Source organism: Oenanthe melanoleuca, chromosome 14, assembly GCF_029582105.1.
Source record: "Oenanthe melanoleuca isolate GR-GAL-2019-014 chromosome 14, OMel1.0, whole genome shotgun sequence".
In the NCBI taxonomy this organism is placed as follows: Eukaryota; Metazoa; Chordata; class Aves; order Passeriformes; family Muscicapidae; genus Oenanthe; species Oenanthe melanoleuca.
Window position 1 is genome coordinate 8057633 of NC_079348.1, and position 16600 is coordinate 8074232.

Genomic DNA, 16600 nt, shown 5'->3' on the forward strand with positions numbered 1-16600 from the left:
ATATATAAAAATATCTTTTGAGAGAACAATCCGTGATTCTGTATTTTCGGTGTCTGTGTAACCAACTGCAACTTATTTTCAATAAAGAGCTAAAAATGAATAGAAAAAAAAAGATTTGGTAATAACTTTATTGAATCAGGTGAGCACAAGGAACAAGGAAACTGCAACATCAGACCCCAGAGATGCAGCAGCTCGAGGGAACTCCCAGCAGCACCTCCCAGGGAACTCAGAGCTGCTGATGGAGAAAACTGAAACCCAAGGGAAGACAGAAGATGCTCCTGCAGGGAAGACATTTCACTCCCTGAACTTTACAAACCAAAGGGATGGGGAGAGTTGCTGACTGGAAGTGGTGGCAGCACCCAGCCCCTCTGGGGTCCCTGCTCCAGGATCCTGAGTGAGGCAGGAACAGGGACTGCCAGGGACTCATGCAGTGGATGAACAACCATGCAGCAAATCACCTTCCCCAGCCCCATCTGGGCCAAATCCAACATGGGCAGGTGGTCAGAACAGTCTTAAATATTCAAGAAAAAAAACCCAAAGCACTTTGCAGCCTGAGAGCAAGCAAAAATAACACATGTAAGGCAAGGAAGAGTGGCTGTAGGCAGGAGTAGCTCTGGGGTAATACTCTGAGCTGGATTTCATAGAAATGATGCTGCTAGAAAAGCTGTGTTTCGTCACTACAAATTACATAAATTAATTTCAGCTTTATTCCTACACATTAGAAATAACTAAACCCGGAGATGGGAGAGAATCAGACACTGAACTACAGCCATGGGGGAACTCCTGGCACTCCATCACCTCAGAGGAGTGACTTCAGAGGAGGAAGAGATCCTCCCCTTCCTCAGAGGTGGAATTTGGGGGTGCCAGGGAACACGAGCAAAGCTACATCAGCCCGGTGTTACCGAGGGAGGTGCAGGTGTCAGACCACTGTAAACAGATAAATGCACTTAAAGGCACTGCAGAAAACATGGTCAGTAATCAGCAGCATTTAATGTCCCAGGATGCTGTTGGGAGCTCCCATCAGTAAAACATCCAAGAAATTAGAAACATGGCAGTCATTAAATAAAATTCCCGTGTGCTTTACGGAGAGTAAAGCCTTAATGCTGTTACTGTACATGCAGGGCTACAAAAATCAGTTTCTTGAAAGAACTTTACAGAAAAAGTCAGAGGCAACTCCAAATCTTGCACAGATCAGCCCAATTCTTCAAGCAGCAGAATTGACTGTTTGCAGAAAGGAAAACTCTGCAGCCCAGTGTTTGCAGCTCTCCTGGTCACACACCCCAGTGAGCAGCACTCTCTTGCACCTTTTACCCCTGACTAGTGTGATCTTCACTGAAATAGCACAAAAAAAATCAGAATGTTATAAGGGAAGCCACTTTCATTCATTTCAGTGATCCATAAACTTCCCCCACCCCAAAACCAGAAAGAAACCCCCAAACCAGAAGCTTATTCCCCTATTGTGTCCCCTGTCATTCTGCAGATCCAAAAGGATTCCCAGCTATTGCATGTTCCAGGAGGAAGGAGCCATGCCTGCCCCCTGCAGCTCAGCCTAACCCCAGCCCAGATTTGGGAGCTCAGACAGTGGGTGAGGACGAGCTCTGGCACATTCCCGTGATCCCTTTGCCCAGGAGCACTTCCCAAATCAGCTCCTCGCTGCCTCAAGGGCACCAGCCCCCAGCTACTGCCAACCCTCCCTGCAAAGTGCACATCCCCAGGCAGAGCCCTGGGGAGAGCTAACTGATGATCCTGCTGATTGCCTGCAGAGAGGGGAACTCCTCATCCTCGATATGCAAAGCTTTGTGGGTGACCACGTCCTGCTGGGTCAGCACCTGCCTGCACGTGGGGCAGATGTAGCAGTCGAGCTCAGCAGGGGAGTCCGTCTGCCAAACATTCTTTTTGTTCTTTTTGGGTTTGTTGGAGCTTTGTTTCTCCCTGATCCTGAAGTCGTTGTGAGCAGAGAGCAGTTCCTGCTGCTTGGCTGTGTCTGGCAGCAACACCAACAACTCCTTGAAAATCTTCTTGAAGTTTTCCCCCAGCAGTTCCCGGCAGCTTTTGTAATACTGAGCTGCAGAGATCAGCCCCTGCAGGAGACAGGGAAGGGCAATAATCAGAGGAAAATAACTATTTATCTATTCAAAATCCCACTGGAATTCAGGCCTCCCAGAAAGCGAGGCTTTGGGAACCCACTCACCTGCCTGAACTGCCCAGAATGAGTTTTAAATTTATTGAACTTGGACTCGTCGCTTTGAAGAAACTCTTTAATGGATTGGATGAGCTGGATGTTCCTCTGCTGGAAGTTCTCAGGTATCAAGTATGATCCATGACAGGATTTTGGCCTGTGTTAGAAAAGACCAAAAGTGACACTGACACTGGTTTGTGTCACACAAAGATGATGTCATCATAAATCCCATAAATGGGACATAAATTACAAGGCTGTTCTGGTTTACAGCTGCACAAAAGCAGCACACAGCTGTCTTGTCGGGATAATAAAATACGGGATTTCTGTATCAGATTTCAGCTTTACACAAACAGAATGTTTAAAATACAAGTTTAATGTGGTGCCCACAAGCTGCTCTGTAAGCTGGGTGCAGTCAGAAGACCTGAGCAAAGACCTCACCATGAATACACCAACTGATAATGCAGGTTCTGTATTAAACTAAGTTTTCCCTCCCCTGTTCCCAGAAACTCCTCTTTCTGTCCCAAAACGAACCAGAGAGCAGCTACAGGAAAGATCAGAGCAGTGAAGGTCAACAAGGAGAACAAACCTCAGCACCTTGCTGCTGGGACTCCCACAGAATTGATGGGAAGTACAGGAATGTTGGAACTGCAAATTTCCAAACAAATTCAGAACAGACCAAGGTCTGAGCAGCCAAAACACTGCACAGGTTTGCAGCTCCTCTGTGTTGTAACTACACAGAGCTGTTTTATCCAACCACAGCACCCTGGGATTTCCCAAGGGGAGTCTTCCCCAGGCTGGCCCTGCTCAGAGCCACCCCTGTGTGCTGTTTGAAGGCCCTGTGACAGGAGGGAGGTGTGAGGTGTCCCACAGCCCCTGGCAGCCCCTGACTCACTCTTTCAGAGCTGTAGTGACGGGTTCAGAGATGGTGGAGGATGGGATGACAGCGAAGCCCGGGGGGGGTTTGCTGACAGGCACCGACAGGCCCGGAGGCGGAGGAGGGTTCTTCAACAGCACCACGGAGTTAAAGCCTGAGGGGAGCACAAGGGACAGGAATTAGAGCACCCAGAGACCCCTGGATAAAACACACACCAGTGCCTGACACACTGCAGAAGCACCAAGAACAGCCTGCAGTGCAGACATCACTATATTAGAGAAAACCTAAAAAAAACTCTTCAAGAAGCACTTTGAGAGCGGCTGATGCTCCTCTACAGAGAAAGTGCTTTAATTATTCATTTACTTTCTCAATGGAAAATAATTTTGAAAGCCCACTCCACGTCACAATGAACAACACTTCTGCATTATTAAAGTGAACACAAAGCACAGGAGGAGGCAGTGGGGCTGCCTGGCCTCTCCCAGCAGGAGCTGCACAAACAGCGGTGCCGGCGCCTCCCGACGCGATCCCACTGCCATGAAAATCGCTCCAAGTCACGTTTGTTGCTGTCTCTCTGCTTTCACAAGGTCATGGCTAAAAGCACTGCAGGAAACCTCTGCCAGCACAACCGCCAGTGGCCAAGGAAGTGAAGTGACAAGTGCCAGCAGGGACAGGACCCAGCCAGATTCCCTCAGCCTGCAGCAGCTTCCAAGGCAGATCTTGGAGCACAACACATGGATATCAGCCCTGAGGACAGGGAAAAAACAGCTCTTCATCCATGAGCCACCCCCAGAGAGCAAACACCTCCAGCTGTGAGGCAGAGGTGATTCCCAGAGGACATTCCAGTCCCCCTGTGACACCCAGGCTGCCTCTGCCTCCTGAGCCCAACCTGGCACCTGGTGGCAGAACCTCACAGGAGAGCCAGGACTTGCGTCTTCTGGGCTCTCCCCAAGCAAAGCTGGCCGTGCCCAGCAGTGCTTCCCCATTCCTAGAAGTGTCCAAGGTCAGGCTGGATGGTCTAGTGGAAAGTGCCCCTTCCCACAGCAGGAAGTGCAATGAGATGATCTTTAAACCACTCCATGACTCTGTCCTTCATTCCCTGCTTACCTGGTGGCGGGGGCATCCTGGCTGATCCTGAGCTCCCAAGAGCTGGGAAGTCTTCCTGAGGTAAGGGGCATTTGTTAGTCACTGGGGGCTTTTTAAGGCCAGGGGGCTCTTTGGGTGCAGCACAGCCAGCTGTTGGTTTCTCTGAGTGCCCATTGACCACGGCCGTGGCTCTGTCGGGGCCATGAGCAGCCGGGAACACCTTGCAGGGCTGCTCTGCCTCTGGGGGCTTCTCTGTCGCTGGCCTGGGCAATGGTGTCTCCTGGGATGGGCGTGGGGACGATGGGCTCTGCTTCTCAACCCCCATCTTCTTCTTCTTGCCCACTTTTGTGAAAGTTTGTGAGGTAGAAGCTGCCAGCAAGGATGAGACGTCGAACATGGTCGGGGTGCTGCGGATCTCCTGGGTGGTCAGGCCACCACCACTGTCCTCGTCGTCTGACTCACAGAGTTTATTGCTCTTCTTGCTTCCTTTGGAGGTGTTCAAGGATGGTTTTTTGGCTGGCTGGTTGACACAGGGGCTGCTCATGGCTTTGACCACGTTTTTACTGGAACCATTGTTCCATGCAGATGTGATGTGGGTTACTGTCTTATTGGTGGGCTTCACTTTGGACACCAGGGCTGGGAAATCCTCCTCCTGGAAGGCTGCCTTCCTGGCAGTCACTGTGTATGTCAGAGACATCCCTGATGAGATGGTGGGAGCTGCAGAGGAGGACAAGCTTGGGAAATCTTCTTCTTTAAGCTTAACCAGTGTTGGCTGTGTAGGGCTGTGGGGAAGGGAGAGGGTTGGAGTTACTCAGGCAGCAGAACCCCAAGGGACAGCACAAACCCACAACTCTCCACTCCTCCTCAGACTGTCACTCAGGGTGGCGCAACAGGAGCTGGACTGGATGATCCTCATTGGGTCCCTTCCAGCTGAGGATATTCCATGATTTTATTCCATGATTCTAAGATTGAGCCAGGAGCTGCAGCAACACCCAATGCTGCTCATGCTGGTGAGCAGCACAGAAACAGCTCCAGGCAGGAGGGGACAGGGCAGGGAAAACCTTGGAGGGATCAAATGATCTGGAAAATTATTTTCCCCAGAAATGCAGAACGCATCAATCAGCTTCTAAATGTGCTTTGTCCCTGCTGCAGCCCTGCACAGACTCACCCTTGGAGAGGTCCTGCTGCAGAGCCGATTGCTGGAAAGTCGTCCTGGCTGAGTGCTCCATTAGCAGCTGCTTCTTTTGGAACAGGGACAGAAAGAACAAAGACATGGTTTTCAACCCAAACCCATTCATTCCAGACCAGGGGCTATCAATGGGCATGACAGCAGCACTACCAAGGCCTATTTTCAGCAGCTGATGATGTCATTAGCTGACATTCCAGAAGAACAATTTCAATCCATGCATCACTATTTCCTCCAATTAACTGTGCTGCCCATTATGTCATGGCATTCAGGAAATTCATGATACTTTAATAAGTAAAACATGGGTAAGGCAGAACCTTCTGAGGGAACCTTCCAGAGATGCCCTGCAGCTGCAGGACCTGTCCAACACTCACCTGTGACATCGTTTGAAGACTTTGGCACACGTTTGGAGCCGAGCATATCGGGATCCCTCAAATCCTCCTTTCTCCCCCTGCTGCCTTCCTCTTTGTCCTCCACCCTTTTCTTCTCTTCCTGCCGTTTGGCTGCCACAGATGCCCTGACTGCTGCTGCAACATCCCTGTCTTCTTCTTCCCTGCAGGACAGAGCAGATTCCCTTGGTTAAACAGCAAGGCTCACGAAGCAGCTGCCTCGCTGCGGTGTCACCTCTGCAGTGCCAGCTCCAGTGACATCCCTGATCTCGTGCTGCCACCTGCTGAGAAACCCAAACCAGCCCCACCACTCTACCCAGGCAACATTTCCACCCTGCATTTCCAAGTTCCATGTGTGGGAAAAACAATCCAGGCCAAAACAAACTGGGGTGAACTGGGAGAGACAGCACCACGAATGCAGGGGGCATCTGTCCCTCCTGTTCATTTCCAAACGTGTGGAATCATTCTTGGAGGCCACAGGAACTCTCTGAGATGTGGACGGGCATGAACTCTCAACATATGCACAATCCAACACAGGAGTGTTTTGGGATGGATTTTTTTCCCTAGTGGAATCACCAGTAATGAACCAGCTGCCCATCCAGCGACAAAAAGAAGAAAAGATGTGCAGGATGTAAAAAGCACTGGGGTCTGGTGTGGATGAGGAGACATAGAAATGTAGTTTCATTTCAATACTTAACCCTTTTCCTTTTCCAAAGCACTCAGAGATCTGTTAGTTCAATGAAAAGCACGGTCCTTAGAACAGGAATTTCGTGATTACCCAGACCAAAAACTCCATTAAACCTGCACAGTCTTGTCACCTACTTCAGAAAATCCTGTTTAGAGAAGTTTGCATAAAATCAGCTGCTAGAATTAATTTAGGATTCTGAGTTCATTTAACCCACAAGTTGAGGGTTACACTGTTTGCTTCCTGAGCTGAAACCTCACACAAAGTAATTCCATGATGACTAAGCACATAGCCAGGACACAGGCTTGGACTGGAAGCTCTCAGCTAAGGATTCACCATGGAGACCTCCAAATTTTGTACCACTTCCTTCCTCCTAATCCACCAAAATACTGTGACTTGGCAAGTAAAAGCCACCACTAAATGAGAATAAAACTCCACACAAGGTTGTGCTACTCACCTCTTGTACCTCCAGCTGCCTCTCCTGTTCTGCTGGTTCCCTCGGCTGCTCAACCTGCCTGCCCTCCCTTGCCTGTTGAACCTGTCAACCTCCTCATAGTCCTCTGCACCTACAACACCTGAAACAGGGGGCAGGGATGATCATAGTTATTTCTCTCACGTGGGCATCACACTGTGCCTGAAAAATGCAAAAATATACTGGTACAAATAAATTATCTTCATTTCTTTCTCATGACCAAGTCAGCAGTTCTCTTAAAATTACCTGTCCTCATTAAACTCACACAAAGGGAAAAAAAATCCTACAACAATTCAGGCAGAAAGGGATGTCTGGGTACCAACTGCTGCAGCCCTTTACTCAAAGCAAGGCCAGCTCTGAAACTACACCAGAAGACTTTGTCTAGGCATGTTCTGGTTGTCTTCAACCTCTGCAACCTCTCAGGGTAGAGAGGTCTTTTCAAACTCTGCAACCTCTCAGGCTGGAGAGGTCTCAGCCTCTACAAGCTCTTGCTGCTGTTCCAGAGCTCATCTACCTTCTTTGTGAAGAATTTCTTCACAGCTATGAAATATCCACCAACTATTCTCGAAACCACTGGGTGGGAAGGAGCTCAAACCCCATCTTGCTGCTGAGCAGGGCCATTTCCAGCAGAGCAGGCTGCTCCCAGGGATGGATGTGCCCCCCACCCCCGTGCCCTGGCCAGCTGACCGTCGCGGCGCGGGTGCCGGGGGGCGTAGGTGAACTGCAGGTCGATGTGGCGGTTCTGGCGCGCCTCGGCGCGGCTCTTGCTGTGGCAGGCGCTCTTGTGGGCCTTGTAGTCGATCTCGGTGCGGAAGGCGTGCGTGAACTGCTCCGAGCTGCAGCGGCCCTCCTCGCACAGGAAGTGCTTCTCCCTGAAGTGCTCCCGCAGGTACTCGTAGTCACTGGAAGGGAAAACACAGAGATGATCCTTTCCACACTCGTAGTCACTGGAAGGGAAAACACAGAGATGATCCTTTCCACACTCGTAGTCACTGGAAGGGAAAACACAGAGATGATCCTTCCCACTCTGTGACACAGCCACTCCCAGCCCTCAGCTTTAGCTTTCATATTTTTTAGATTCTGCACTGCATTAGTGTAGAACTCTGAACTCCATATAAAGTTCTCTTCACAGTTAGTCAGACAAATCAATCCTTTTACACCCCCAGAGCCAAGGACACCACTGAAACTCAGGCCCCAGCGAATTGAGGAGAGCAATCTGGGAGGATGGGACTGCAGGACCTGGAGCTGGAACTGGACAAATAACCCCAACATGGAAATGGACCAAAACTTATAAAAGCATGGAAACTCCTAACCCAACATCCATCTTGGGTATAGCCCTGACCAGGCTCTTGCACTGCCCAAGGGGAATCCCTTGAAGGCCTTTTAATTAATTCCCACTTTATTCCTTTAACTCTGTCTAGGCTCTGCTCTAGGAAGCCTCTCAAGGCATCAAGGGGAGGTGAGGACAAGCCCTGGTGGTTCATTTATCCTTATCCCAGGGATGTTTTCCAGCTAACACTGCTTCTGTAGGGCCAACACAGATCTGGAAGCACCACCCAGATGTCAAACCAAACCCCCTGGCTGAACAGAACTGATTCCTCCCAACGTGCTCCTTTGATGGCACAAGGCTCCCCTTACAGGCTTCAGTGAGGACAAGCCCTGGTGGCTGGTTTGTCCTTATCCCCAGGGAAGCTTTCCAGCTGACACCATTTCTGTATGCATAAACCAGGTGTTAAAGCAAACCAACAGGTGTGCTGAGCATCCAGCTGTGCACACAACAAAAAAGTTACCTCTATTCCCTTTGCACACAAACCTTGGAACAGCAGCATCAAGGAATCACAGAATTCAGGTTGGAAAAGACCTTTATGATCATCAACCAGCACCACCACCATGTTCACCACTAAGTCGTGTCCCTAGATGCCACATCCACATGGTTTTAAACATTTCCAGGGATGGTGACTCCACCATTTCCCTGGCTAACCTCTTCCAATGCCTCACAACCCTTTCCATGAAGGAATTTTTCCCATTATCCAATCTAAATCTGCCCTGGTGCAACTTAGAAACACTTCCTCTCCTCCTGTCCCCCATTAGAGGTAACACACTGGCTGCTGTCAGGCTGCAAAACTAACTTCCAATAACAAAAATTTTAAAGCATGAACTAGACTCAAAGTGAATATTTTGGCTATTTATTTAGGAATTGCAACCAACCTTCTGCCATTCCTCCACTCTGCTTTCAAACACTACTAATCCCCTAAATTCAAAGCAGACTAAAGGAATTTTACTTCAAAATTTAAGCTGGAGAAAGGGCTCCATTCAAAGCAGACCCAAGGAATTTTACTTCCAAATTTAAGCTGGAGAAAGGACCCATCCCAATGATGTGCTTGCCTGTAGTACTCCTGAGCCCCCTCAGAGTCACAGAAGTGGCAGAAGTAGTGATCCCTGCGCAGGTGTTTCAGCAGCTCGTCGTTGTCCAGGTAGCGCTCGTCGCAGAACTTGCAGAGGGGGTGGCCCCGGTGGGAGGTGTCATCAGGGTCCCCATGGATCCTGTGCCGGGCCAGGTCCTTCCTGGAATACCATTTCCTCTCATAGGTGAAGATCTGGAGAGCAGGGATGGTGTTAATACTTTTTTATTTATAGATTTGTATTGTTTTCTATAGACACAGAAACAAACCAGGTTGTGCTCAACTTCTCCATCTCCACCAATATCTAAAATTTTTGGTGGACAGGAAATAAAATTCAAGTGATGGATTCCTTCCTGGAATACCATTTCCTTTTATAGGTGAATATCTGGAGAGCAGGGATGGTGTTAATATATTTGTATTTATAGATTTGTATTGCTTCTTACAGACATAGAAACAAGCCCAACTTCTCCATCTGTAGGGGTGGAGGATTTGTTTCAAAAAGATACAGTTTTACCATCAACACTTAAAATTTTTGGTGGACAGGAAATAAAATTCAAGTGATGGATTCTAATTAAATCTAATCTGCATTTCTCTGAACACTAGAAACGGATTTAATTCATTTTTTTCCGCTTTGAAATCTTTTTATGTGATAACAAGTTTAAATTATCATCTCTGGGGTGGAAAAATCGTATTTATCAACAAACAGTATTTTGCATTCTCGAATTCAAAAAGCCCAAGTGAGCTGTTTTACTTTCCTCTCACAATAACCACCCCAAAATAGCTGCACACACAGGATCCACTTCAGTGAACAAACTGTGCATCACAAGTCAACGTTCTGTCCCCACCACCACGTGAGCTGTTTTGGTAGGAAGGGTTCTGGAAATGCCAAAAAGATCAACCCAGCCTTGAGAACAGAATATCCTTTATTTCTGGCCTAGACAAGGACTGGGAAATTGCTCTGGGAAAAGGTTTGTTTGGATTTGCCAAGGCTGATGGACTGAAGCTTCCACAAGTTTAAGAGTTTCTTTTCAGTGGGTACAAGTAATGTGGGACTTTTTTCTTTGAAATATAAAAAAAAAAAAATCTCTACAATATTCTGAAATTAAAAAGCAACAGTTTTAATATTGTTTGTGAGAAAAAATGGCAAACAAATTCCCTCAGTGCTGGCTACAGACACTGAGCAGGAAGCACCTCAAAGGACACCAGAAACCAAAGCAGGTCTTGCTCTCCTTCCCCACTTCCCTTCAATCAGCTCCAGGGATTCCAAGACCAGGAAAGACTCAGCTCAGTTCCCAAACTTATTAGGGTTCATTTAGGTCAACCTGCTCCTAGATCCCATCTCTTTTGGCAGCAAACTCCAGTTCACCTGGCACGAACCAACTGTGGCACCACCACTGTGGGGTTTAATTTAAAATCTGGAGAACCTCCAGGCCCTCTTCATTAATCAGTTTATGGAAGGAGAAAGGCTTTAAATAAAGCAACTGGCCTCACTGCAGGAAGAGAGAACTTAAAGAAATCCCTGCTGTTCTGCCTTCCCATCTTCCCAGGAACTCCTGGAGGTCATGGAGGGAAATCCCCTCCTTCCCACACACCAAGCACAGGCCCTGCTCACCTTTAAGTGCTTAACACAGAGTTTGCAGCAGAAGAGCTCGTGCTGCTTCCTCATGTGCTGCTCCAGATCTGCAAAGGTGTTGAAGGGCTTTGCATCCGGGCACAAGGAGCATTCATGCTGCAGCAGCTTCCTGAGGGAAGAGAGAGATTCCCAAAAATGATCCAACTTCCTCTCTGCACCCTGATAACATCTTTAGTAAAACACAAATGTTCCATCCCTGGCAGAAGGCTCCAGCTTTATGGCTGTCCCTGCAATGTGCAGTGAGGGTTGTGACCTGCTTATTCCAAGAATTCTGCTGGATGGCAGGAATGGGATGGAACCAAATTACACCAAGGTTCCAACTGCTGGAGAAGAGCTGAGCAGCCACAGAGGAGGAACCACACTGCAAAACTGGGTAAACTGAAACAAACCCTTCCCCTGCTGGAGATTCATCTGCTTCCTGCAACATTCACATCCTTCCCACTGTCAGAAAGTGAGGGATACAGTGGAGAGAGAGAAAGAATTGTATTAGGAAAGGAGGAAAAAACCCCACCCCAAAACCCCAGCACACAATGAAGAGCTGAGCACTGGTCTCACTGGGAGACTCCCACTCCCTCACTCCCATAAATATCAAGCCATGCAAAACTGCAAATGTAGCAAAGTCACATTCTCAGCCCAAATCAGGGTGAATGTAATGCTCAATTCTCCACGCAAAAGGCTTGACTGCTACCTCTTCTCCATTCCTCTTTCTATTATCTCAAACTCTCCCATTTAAGATTGTTATAAAAAATATTTGTAGAATTCCACGTTTTTATTCTGCACTAGTTTTTTACTCCACCTTTTTTCTATCCCTTTCAGAATTAAGATCTTTGTTTGAAGACAATGGAACTCTTCTGAAATACATGGCACACCTGGATTTGGTTAGTCCTTATTCAGCACAGCAGCAATTATAATTATAACAGTAATTAAGTCTGTATCAACTTCTACAGCAGCCATGCAAGTAATGGGAACGTTTTCAGCAAGTTTGCTGCTGTTAAAGATGCCAAAAACGACTTTTATTGAGAGAGCAAAGCTTGTGAGTTGTGCTGGTGAATCCAACACCACAGCCCCAAGGATCTGCTGAGTGTTCAGTGCCCTACTCCAGGACTGTCACCTTGCCAAAAACACCTGCACGGCCGGCAGGTGACTCATGTCCCCAGCTCCTGAAACGCCAGGAAACCACAGCACCCCTCCTTCCCACAGCAGCACTTCCTGCCACGTGCTCGGGGACATTCCAGGGAGGAGCCAGCGCTCACCTGTACAGCCCATAAACCTCAGCATCCATGAAGTAAATGTCGTACTTCTTCTCATGCTGCAGCTGCTGCAGGGCGATGGAGGAGAAGGACGGGAGCTTCCGCCCGAACACCACCTGTGGGGTGGAGCAGCAGCGGGATCAGCTGCGGGATTCCAGGCGGGCACAAACCCCGCCAGCAACCCACGCCCACAGCCTTGTGCCAGCCTCAGCTGTCACCTCCCCCAGCACTGTCCCCTGCTGTCACAGGACATCTTATCAACCATCCAGGGAAACGTGGATTGGCCCTGCCTGGCCTCTGGAGTTTGAACGGGGTTAGGAAATGTTTCTGCTCTGTTTTGCTCCCACAGCTGCTCCCAGAGTAAATATCCTCAACCAACACAACCCCTTCCACAGCCAATGCCTGGCAGGAGCCCTGCCCTCGGCTCCTCCCCGTCTCCTGGAGGATCACACGGCAGCTTGGAGTCTCCAAGTGACAAGTGACTCGATGTCTAAGGGTGACAGGGAAACCACTGGTCCTTCTTTCCTTGACTCCCAGGAAAGCGAAGAGCTAAACACACAACACTTGCTGAATTAGCTGTACCACACACCATCGGGGCATTTCCTTGCTCCCATCTGCTCCAGCACACATTCCCAGCACGGGAATTACTGCGGTAGCAGCAAAGTCTAGGTAATACCTGGAGTTACCACCCCCAGCCCAGAAAGGCAGAGACATAAATACACTAAAGAAGTTCAGTTCTTACAGCAAAAGCTACGTTATAAATCTACAAATAGATTCCCAGAGAAGCTGTGGAAGTGTCCACAGCCTGGACAGGGCTTGGAGCAGTCTGGGACAGTAGAAGATGTCCCTGCCCATGGCACTGGATGGGCTTTAAGGTCCTTCCAACCCAAACCATTCCAGGATTTTACGATCCCTCCTAAGAGCAGATACCTCCCGGAGAAGGGAGCAGAGACTCCGCTCTTTGCTGCCAGAGCGAGCCTGCTGACTCCACACCATCAACACTCACTCTAAACTCCATTTTCTTCGCATTTTGTTTCTCACTCGCCCAGGCGGCGGCGACACCCCCGAGGGCGGATAACCCGGGCCGTCCGTCCCCGCCGCTTCCACCGAGCCCCTTCCCCGCCCGGCCCGAGCCCCAGAGCTGCCCCGAGCCCCAGAGCTGCCCCGCCCGGCCCGAGGCCCCCCAGCCCCGGGCCCGGCCTCACCTGCCGCAGCTCCTCCCGGCACACAGCGCAGTACCGGACGCCGCAGAGCGCCCGCATCCGCACGGAGCAGCGGTAGCAGATCGGGTGCTCGCAGCGGCCCAGGGCCACCACGTCCAGCTCCCCGCAGCACAGCACACACGGCCCCTCCGCCGGGCCCGGCCCCGCGCCGGCCATGGCGGCCATGGCGGCCTCGGCCCCGCGCCGCCCCGCCCGCACCACTGAGCGCGGGCTAGAGCGCCGCCCCACCATAGAGACGCGCGCTCACACAGCGCTCACAGGCCATAGAGCTCCGCCCAGAGCGCCGCCGCGCTTCCGGACTTGATTCCCCCCCAACGCGACAGCGCCATCCCACGGATGTCACGGCGCGGTCCTCCAGGGGCCGGCCATAGAGACGCAGCGCGGTGACCATAGAGATGCGCGGGGCGGAGTGCCCCCGGCTGGGCCGCTCTGGCTGCCTCTCGGTGGTGACTGTGAGGCGGAGGAGGACCCCGGGCTGTTCGGGGGGCGCGAATACATTTGGGGTCCGGAGGTCCTTGCTGGCTGTGGGGACATGGGGACCTCGGGCTCTGCAGCTCAGGCTGTGGGGACATGAGGGAGCCCAGGGCCGTTCCTGCTGCCTCTGGGTGTGGGGACATGGGGGGACCTCAGCTCGTTCCCGTCCCCCGCTGCTGATTTCTCTGGGATTTTCCCAGGACAAACACCTCCCGTGGGCTGCAAACAGCATCTCCATGATTCATCAGATCGACAGCTCTACCTCTTGGTTTAATTTTTAATTTTATACCCCAGCTGTGCGTTTTCCCAGGTAAACTGGGGGCGATTGGGGAAATAAAAGTGTTAAAAACGTACTTGAAGCACTGCAGACCCCGGGATTTTGTATCCATTAGAGCAGGAGCACAAACGACCTCGGTGTAATAGAAATAAATTTTTATTTGCTGCGGTTCCACCTGTCCGGAGCCAGCCCAGGTGAGCTGGGGTCACACCTGGGTGGAAAATGTGTCCAGGAAATTTATCCTGCTTGTGGAAAATGTGTCCTGGTCCTGCCCTCACAGCTGCTCACGGATTTCAATCCTCTGTTCCCCAGGCGCAGAGATGGGAATTTGGGAATTGCGGCTGCTTGGACAGGAGAGGGTGCTCCAGGAGCGTGGGAAAATGCTTTAACAGCAGCCATGTTCCTCTGGAAGTGGGAAAAAGGGAAAAAAATAGGGATAAAATCTTGTTTGGCGACAGCACAGAGGAACACACAGGAAGTTTGTCAAAGTTTGCTGTCTCCCACTTTGTTTTTTTCCCTCACAGATCCCTGCTAAGTGACCAAGGGAGGATCACTGAGTCATAAAATATTAGAATGGTTTGGGGAGGGACCTCAAAGCCCTCCCAGTGCCACCCCTGCCATGGCAGGGACACCTCCCACTATCCCAGGCTGCTCCATCCCTGTCCAGCCTGGCCTTGGACACTTCCAGGGATCCAGGGGCAGCCACAGCTCCTCTGGGAATTCCATCCCAGCCCTTCACCACCCTCACAGCCGGGAATTCCTTCCCCATATCCCATCTGACCCTGCCCTCTGGCAGTCAGAAGCTGTTCCCCCTTTTCCTGGCTCTCCAGTTCATTATGAAATTCCTACTGAATTCCTTGCATCTTCCTGAAAGATCGGATTAGCCCCTTTATGGTTCCAATCTTCTTTCTTTTCCCTGAATTCCTTGTCGTTTGAGTCAAAAGTTGCTCTTTGTTTTCTCTGAGCCATAAACAATCGTTTCAGGGCAAAGCAACTCATCAAACAGATCATTAAAACATCCCATCATGTTCATGTGCCTCCGTTAACGACATCTGTGCCATCAAATAAATTAAGTAATAGGTTTGTTAAGTGTTTGGGAGCAGATAATGAAGGATTTGAACGATTTGGGTACCACTGGTAATATTTACTTTCTCCTAGAGAGCCCCATTTATCCCTCTCGAGCGTGGAGTGGGATAACACACATCTTGTAATCAGCCCTGAAGTATGTTTGGGTGGGGCTGTGTGGAATCATTAGGAATGACTGGGGATGCTGGCTGTAATTACTCCAGGAAATGTTCCCCGAATTAATGACACTGTTGAAAATGTTTTTGTGCCCCAACTGCATCACCCAGTTTTGAAGAGCAATTAGCATGAAATGAGCTGGAGGCTGCTGGCGGTGATGTGCTGTCCTGAGTGTCACTTGGCCGGGGAGTGACACCATGGCTCAGGATCATCAGCACACCTGAGCAACTGGGGTGGAAAAGGACATTACTCATTGCCAGGACGATGGGACGTGGACACTCTGCAGGAGTTTGGACATTTCAGAGTTCAGCTCTGGTTGGTGACATCACTTCCCACCAGATCAGGGCTGATCCAAAGCCCTGGTCCTGCAAAGTGTGTCCATAGCACCCCAGGAGTGTGTGATGTTCTTGGTCCTGCTGTTATCCAGGCGGCAGCAGCTCCTCAGCTGGGGCATTTTCTGGTTTTGGGATGATATTTGTTATAATCAGTGTCTGGAGGGGAAACCACTGAACATTCTGTGTCTCTTCATGGTGCAGGTGAACTTCCCCCAGCACTGTCAGCTCGTGCCAGGTCAGATCCCACCCTCAATTTTCAGATCCAGGGAATTTGTTTGGAACAAAACCCACATAAGGATATCATAGAATGGCTGGGCTCAAGGAAGGAGCCTTGAAGATCATCTGTGTTCCTTCCAGCACAGGCTGGAGGCCAGATCCATCCCTTACCTCTACATCCACCATGGGATGACCCAGCCTAGCCCAGATCCCAGATTTGGGCACGTTGCCATTGGCAAAGTTGGGTGTCCTTAACTGCTGCCTCTTGTTCTTCCTCCACAGCACCCCAGAGAGCAGCTTGGAGCACCCTTCCATGGCACCAGGGAACCTTCAGGTTGGATATTGGGAAAATTCCTTCATGGAAAGGGGAGGAGCACTCCAGGGCAGTGTTGGAGTCCCATCGCTGGGTGTGGCACTTGGGGACACGAGTTAGTGGTGGCCCTGGCAGTGCTGGGAGCATGGTTGGACTCAGTGGTGTTGGAGCTCTGTTCCAACCTCAATGATTCTGTGATTCCATGACTTTTCCAGCAGTTGGACACATCTTTCCACAGCTGTGAAATGCCAAAAAAACCTTCTCCCATTTTGAAATCATTACACAAGATATTCCCACTCTCCTGGCATTCCCACCAACATCAAACAGCACAAAGAATTGCTGAAAAAGCCAACATTGAAACCTTCAA

The 16600-nt window shown here is 50.1% G+C and overlaps 1 protein-coding gene across 2 annotated transcripts; it reads right to left on the reverse strand.

Moving 5' to 3' along the window:
* Nucleotides 1–110: 110 nt before the first annotated feature.
* ZNF598 (zinc finger protein 598, E3 ubiquitin ligase) lies at nucleotides 111–13612 on the reverse strand. 2 transcript variants are annotated; one of them, XM_056503156.1, is made up of 12 exons: nucleotides 13359–13612; nucleotides 12157–12269; nucleotides 10883–11012; nucleotides 9254–9465; nucleotides 7556–7770; nucleotides 6854–6971; nucleotides 5697–5875; nucleotides 5305–5377; nucleotides 4158–4918; nucleotides 3072–3207; nucleotides 2192–2336; nucleotides 111–2081 (listed from the first exon to the last, which is right to left on the reverse strand). In XM_056503156.1, the coding sequence occupies exons 1-12, from the start codon at nucleotides 13605–13607 to the stop codon at nucleotides 1734–1736; spliced, it is 2679 nt and encodes an 892-aa protein (XP_056359131.1). In that variant the 5' UTR covers nucleotides 13608–13612; the 3' UTR covers nucleotides 111–1733. The 2 variants fall into 2 exon arrangements, with proteins under 2 accessions (XP_056359131.1, XP_056359132.1); XM_056503157.1 differs by having other exon boundaries at nucleotides 5305–5374; nucleotides 13359–13583.
* Nucleotides 13613–16600: the final 2988 nt, after the last annotated feature.

What these genes read in the sequence shown, in the direction of transcription:
- ZNF598 (XM_056503156.1), bottom strand. Translation starts at nt 13,607, where the DNA reads ATGGTGGGGCGGCGCTCTAGCCCGCGCTCAGTGGTGCGGGCGGGGCGG. An exon ending in GTCTTCAAACGATGTCACAG is followed by an intron (nt 5,378 to 5,696) that starts GTGAGTGTTGGA and finishes CTGTTCCAAAAG; the next exon opens with AAGCAGCTGCTAATGGAGCA. An exon ending in GCAGCAGGACCTCTCCAAGG is followed by an intron (nt 4,919 to 5,304) that starts GTGAGTCTGTGC and finishes CCTTCCCCACAG; the next exon opens with CCCTACACAGCCAACACTGG.